General features: G+C 42.6%; 1 protein-coding gene across 1 annotated transcript in view; it reads right to left on the bottom strand.

The window, feature by feature from the left end:
- gpc5a (glypican 5a) overlaps positions 1 to 5753 on the bottom strand; it is a 109255-nt gene extending 103502 nt beyond the window's left edge. The window contains exons 1-2 of the mRNA XM_079295461.1: positions 5594 to 5753; positions 2518 to 2679 (exon numbers count right to left, since the gene is read on the bottom strand). Coding sequence (XP_079151587.1) covers positions 2518 to 2679; positions 5594 to 5744 — 313 coding nt within the window. The 5' untranslated portion in view covers positions 5745 to 5753. The remainder of the gene's footprint in view (positions 1 to 2517; positions 2680 to 5593) is intronic.
- Between the last annotated feature and the right edge of the window lie 951 nt (positions 5754 to 6704).

Raw genomic sequence — 6704 nt, forward strand, 5'->3', positions numbered from 1 at the left:
GCCCCAGTTATACCATATAAGGCTACACATCCTGCCCCATATGTCCTAATTTGAAGTCCTGCTTCCAGAGATCCATCAAGAAACACGTTTTTTTAGCAACGTCAGCGGCAAAATTAAGGGACCTGCTAAAAGTCTAAGAAATGTGGATAAATAACGAGTGCTGTTCATGCAGTGTCACCTGAGGGCCGTACGGTCACTGAAATTAAGAAGAAATGGCTCCAGATGAAAAACATCTCACCACAGCAGGGTGATTGATCACTGCAACGGGAGGGGCGTCAAATCATTTAAATCGTTTCGCCGTTTGAGATATTGACATTGCAGTGTTATACAACTGCCAATTTAAATTAGTGATATCGTGTGTCTGTGAGAACAGATCTAGGATTGTATTAGTCTATAATTCAAACAGGATAATGTCAACATAATTATGAAGGATCATTTATATTCGGTTTTCAAATGGCTTCAAAGTCAAAGTAATGAAATCCATTGGTGAAAAACCTGGGCTTGGACAACAGCAGGTGAATTGCACACGACAGGTCTGGACCACTCGTAAATTGCGCTTGGACTGAAGAAATTCTAAATACGAGAAGATTTGTGAATGCGGCACGTTCTCCAAAATCTCGTACAAGCCACGAAATGTAAGATTCAGAGTACGCTGCCGGCGTGACTCCGATATGAGACTCAAATTGCTGAGCGTCTGTTGCCACTTGTATTACGCAGCCTGGATGTTGGAAGCAGCCGCCAGTGTTTGTTGACCGATGAGAGGCGATGTTGACAAGAAACTCTGTTTGGTTTGACAGGAGAGCACACTGGCTGCCATTCCACAGATGAAACCATGTGAGTGCTGTTCATTTTGGGAGTATTTTGAGACGGCTACCAGCCCCTGCAGCATTTTATCACTTGAAATGAAAAGACCAAAACCAACAATGAACTCATGGTAACAAGTATTGTCCGGGCAGCCAAAGCCTGATTCAGCTTACTCTTCTGTGCAATGTAAATACTCACTAGAGCACTAAATGTGTTTTAATCTGCTGCTGGAGATATACCCCTGTTTAAAGGAAAATTTGCGAAAAACGTCATGTTTTGGGAAATTTTATTGAAGAAACTCTATATTTGTGAGCCATTTTTTAAAGGTTTACATCTTCAGTTGGGGCTGAGAGCCTCAGAAAGGGTAGAGAAGTCAAAACATATTGAGCGATGAACTAACATTTGGTTTTGTTCTTTTCATGGGATTTGACAATATTAAATATATAAAATAATGCCAGCCTCCTACCAGTTGGGCACATCCATCTAGTAAGAGGCCCCGAGGTATAGATCCAGAACACGCTGGAGGGATTATATATATCTCTTCTGGCCCGGGGTTTCTCAGGAAGAGCTGCAAAATCGACGTCAGGAATACCATCCCATGCCTGCTGCTCCTCATGACCCAGCCTGGCATAAGGATGGATGGATGGATGGATGGATGGATAACCCTGCCCTCTAACATAAAGCTGTCTGCAACTATGTTTTAAGTTAAGAGTAGGTGGCATGCTTCATGAACGTCATCATAAATGTTGAGTATTTAGTTCACCTTCTGAGCCTGAGTAGACACATCAAACATCAGAGGACACAAACAGGGCATTGCCCCTGTAAACCTCGGCTAAAACACCGTGATCATGCGGAGGCTCTCCTATAAATCATTTGATTTTAGGAGTAGGATAACAGCCCGCCTTTATACTGAGACACATCGTTAAAGTGAATTGGCTTAATGATATGTCTGACTGAGACTGTACATTCAAGTCATAAGCTCTGTATTTGTTGCCCACTCGTTTCAGCCGTCACATGACAGCCATCGGCTAGAAGTGTGGGGGGGGGGGGGGGGGGGGAGCACACAGAGGCAAGTTGTTGCCTGTATGTTAACTGTCAGTTGCTGCTGAATGAAAAGACGGAGAGGAATGGAAAACAATAAGAGTCAGAGGTTGAAAACAAATGCGGGGATGGATGGCAGCCTGCTTAGGACGCGTCGATGACGACTGCGTCCCAGCACTCTAAATATGAGGATTTGATTTTTTCTTATCAGGACACAGAAGAGCAGGACGCATAGGAAGAGAAGCTATTAGTAAAAAAAAAAAAAAAACCAGTACATATCCCTGACAGACATTCACCCCTCACAGACGGCCTCCTGAGTCTGCTACAAGAACAGCTAACCTATCTAATCTCAGGATCACAGTGTAGCGGTAGATCTGGAAGGAGGACAGACCCTCCTCTGTTTGAGCTGAAGTGGAGCCTCACTGCGCGCACACACACACACACACACACACACACACACTCACACACTCACTGACTCATCCAGTGTTTTTACAACACACACACAAACCCGAACTCCTAAATGTGTACTCCAACTCAAAGAGACACATAAACATCTACACGCATACAATTATCCACGTAAACATTTGCTCTCTCATCTCAGCACACGTTTATGAAGTTTAACAGCGATGACGACGCACACACACACACACACACACAGCAGTTAACTCTTACCGTGGAAAGCAGCCACATTGCGCGAGATGAGGAACTTGAGGCCGGAGCTGGACGTCTGGAGGAGGTTCTGGATGTCCCTGCGGGCCGCCACCTGGTACTTCTCCTCCATCTTTTTGGTGCAGCAGGTCAGGTTCTTGGACATGCACACCTGAAGGTCTGAACCTGAGGGCCATTGAGATTGAATGTTATGATCTTAACCCATTATAGACAAGTGGGTTAGGATCGAAACTGTTCCTAAAGGTGCGACAGTATTTCCTAATCCACATAGCCGAAAATGACATACGTCTTTGCTCTTTTTGTTCCACACCAGAAATATTAACGAATGTTATTGTTAGAAAATACTCAATAATGTAAAATAACCTTGATATCGTCAAATAGAACTGACAATAAATGTTTGATTCAACTTGTTTGCAAAGATATGTAACATAGCTACCATCTTTTTCTTTACAATAGGAAACAGAAACTTGGAAAATAGGATAGAATCTTATTATTGTGCAGCAAACTGAATATTATGTAACAAGATAAAATTGTATCATTGGGATTTTTCAGAACAGGTACATGGTGTTAATAGACAGTCTGAGTTTTTTTTTCGAACATCGCTGGCTATTTATTTGTCAGAGAAAACAATGCTTACCTCTGTGACTTGAATGAAATGCGTGAGAGGCATAAACTGAGCAGGGGGATTTACATGCTCTCTTTAAGGGGGGCTCCAATTTCCTTTACACATTCCACAGACATGCAAGTCAGGTGGATTTGACACCTTGAACTGCCCGAAGGCGAGCCTGAATAAGTGAGTGTGTCTCACTGTCTTCTATATTATCTGTATGACGAACGGGGAATTATTCAAAGTGACAAGCAGCTTCCTTTAGCAGCATTCATCCGCATGAGAACAACACTAGGAGTTTAAAGTCATGCAATCCAGCCAATGCAGAGAGATTTCAATCAAAACTACAGAAGCCAACGTGTGGTGCAAGAGGAAAGGGGATCATCATCATCATCATCTTAGAGACACATAAACGAAGAACACGGTGCATGAAAAGCACATGATGGGGAAATCTGAATGAACAACATTGGTGATCAACAAATTGATCCTGTCATATGAAACATTTTAAAACCATCACTGTAGTACACATGCCTTACACAAAAAGCAGGGCACATTTCCAACAAGTTTAAATACGCTTTAGTTGAGCAACCACAACACGTAGACCCGGAGAGGAGATCTGAGTCGCGTAAGCGTTAAGTGACGTCTCAGGTTTTCCACTAGGAACAAATGGAAGCAATCTGCACACAAAATCAAAACATCTCAAAAGAGACCCAAAAACTCCTGCAAAAGCCCCTCTGACATGCCTAGGCAGAGCGTGCAGAGCTTGTTGCCAGAGACGATATCAACTCCCTGCGAGGTTCAAGGAAGAGCGAGGAGGGAGCAGTGCAGGCGATGGCACACGTGGAGGAATTTAAACTCTCCCAGATAAGACAACTTGAAAGAGCCCCAGGTCTTGCTTTTTTTTCTCCTTTTCTTTTTCTTCACCTAAATGCTCTCAGAACTATCTCCACAAAGAGCAGGTTTTGTTTGCTGCGGTGACAGACGTCTGACTCGCTGTGTTCTGACCTAAGCTGAAGGCTGTTTGGCTCTTCTTATTGGCAAACTATCTTCCTCAGATTCCTGGAATATCTGGAGGTTATTTTTCACAAGCCCACGGGTCAATTATAGATACCTTCTTCAAAAAATCTCTTGGATTGACTCTACCTCCCGCTATCTCTCTTTACAGTATCTGCTGTATTTCAGCGTGTTTAATCTGAATCCATCAAGGAAACGATTAACATCCTCCCAATGTCTAGATGCGTTTAGACTTGGAGGATGTGCGTGACGTTGCCAGAGAGGTCAGTGAAGGTGCAGCTATAAACAGGAGCATGTGTTTTTACAGGGTTAGTAGCTACTGAATCAGGAGCTTATCGCCGCTACTACAGGAGGCACCCACAATTCCTCTCAGAGGAAGAACTTTTCAGTTGAGAAACAGCACAGAGATGTAGTCCCACACGTGCTTCTTCTGTATGGGGCAGGAGCGGTGATGGCATTATTAAGGGGTAGTTAGAGGTTTGAGGAGGCATTTGAGGGCTTTTCTGTAAATGTAATCAGTTTCCTCGCAGAGGAAAGAGGTGGCGAAGCTTTTAGGGAGCAGTTTGTGGCAGGGTAGTCAACACCATTAAGATTTACTTTTCCAGCAGCAGCAGCAAGCTGTCCAGTCAATGATGGCCCGCATGAAATATCCACACCCATAATCCCCCCCTCCCTAAATCTTGTCATGTGGAATTACATTATGGGCGGTGTTCAGAAAGTTAAGTGAAGCCTAGTTTACCTAACTTTATTAAAGAATTCCCGTTTATCCCCGCAAGCCACTTATGTGCTTTAGACAGCCAAAAGGAGCCGACTTTGGTTTCTTTTTCGTCACGAACAACAAGTAACCTCAGCAGCTTTACTCTGGTTACATATAATTAAAAACATATTCCTGTTGCAAGAGTATTTTAAATAACAAATAACATGTATCATCAACCTGAAACAGTGTTGAACATAAACTAAAGTAATAATGTGACCAAGGATCAGAGATCACTCTGAAAGAGCTTCTGTGAGTTTTATTCTTGCAGTAATTTAAGACCGATGCAGTATTTCCTCCAAACAGGCAATCTTCATTGAAAGGTCCCACAGTAAGATGCACTTTAAACAGCTAAAGGCCCTCGTGTTCCATGTTATCATTATGACTGCACACACGCCTCTAAAATGTGTTTTTAAAAGGAGTGTTTTGTGACTACAAAGAGTACTTCAAGAAGCCAGAAAATGACAGGTTCGTGCAGTCAGTGAGCTCAACAGAACGGTAATAAGGTGTTGAGTGACTTCTCAAGCATATTTCTTTCAATCGGGGGTTGACATGCTTTGGCTGCTAAGAAGATGTAAATTAGGAAAATGGGCAAATGATCAAGAAGAAATGTGACTTGATTTGTATTACTGGCTGGTTCAGAAGACTTTAACTGCAGAAAGAAAAAAACAAACCACACACACACTAACTCAAACATGACCTACCTGGTCTGGGGCTTAAAGGCAATAATTGATTTGGTCCAATTTGTCTGAGTTGGAAAACTTTCCGCACTTCGTCACATCTGTTCGGGCTTCCAAAGCAAAACCCAGAGCAACACGCCAGGAAGACAACGCAGTTCGCCCACAGATCACCCATTTTAATAAAACGCAGGGTGAATACTCTACAAAAAAAAGACGCTTGTTTAGAAGTTACGGTTTCTTCTGAACATTTAGTCCGCTCAGGTGAGTCCCTTTCCACATCCCAGGTTTCAGGATTCAGCGTCGATTGTGCGGCGTGAACGTTCGTATCGAGGAAACGCTCCAGATCATTTCAATCCGGACACGCGGGGAGAAAGTTGCAGCGGTGTGACGGATCTGTTTGAAAGCGGCATGTTGTCCAACTTGGCTGGACCGACAGCAGAGGCGGTACCGTACCCCCTAACCCGTAACCGTACCTGCACTCCGCGGCTCAACGTGCAGCTGAGCTGCGGCCTCACGGCGCCATCTAGCGGACTGGCCCCGACTTCCATTTTACGACTGATATATTCTTTATGACGATTAAAGATCTATTAACTGTGTAGGCTAGTGAGGTATTCAATCTAAAAACCAAAACACCTCAGAACCGAACTGAAATATATTTTTCTGAATTTCTTTCCCTATTAAATTAGCTCAATAAGGCTTCGTGTAGGGGATTTGTGAGGGATTTATTCATGTGTCGAGTCATGCCAACGAGGTTAGATTGTTTGTCCATTATCCAAAAATCCGCTAAAGTAAATTAAGTGACACAAGGTTGCCAATCTTAAATAGTTCTTCATTTGAAAACAATTTCCTTTTTTTCAATTATTCTATCAAACCACTATCGCCTTAGTTACATGAAACTGAAATTTGAGGTTTTGATGATGACCATGTGTCATTAAATGATTAATTAGAAAGGATAAACGTGCGTTTTATGGAATGTGCCAGTTACGTTTTCCTCCTTAGAAAATACCAACCAATTTAAAGATTTCAGTATATTCAGAAGGATTTAGTTAACCTTTATACACATTCAAGTTGTGACCTGCATGTCTAACAAGACAAACTAATTCAGTTTAAATACACTTTATGGTAATTTTATTTT

Source organism: Melanostigma gelatinosum, assembly GCF_949748355.1.
Source record: "Melanostigma gelatinosum genome assembly, chromosome: 2".
NCBI classification, from domain to species: Eukaryota; Metazoa; Chordata; class Actinopteri; order Perciformes; family Zoarcidae; genus Melanostigma; species Melanostigma gelatinosum.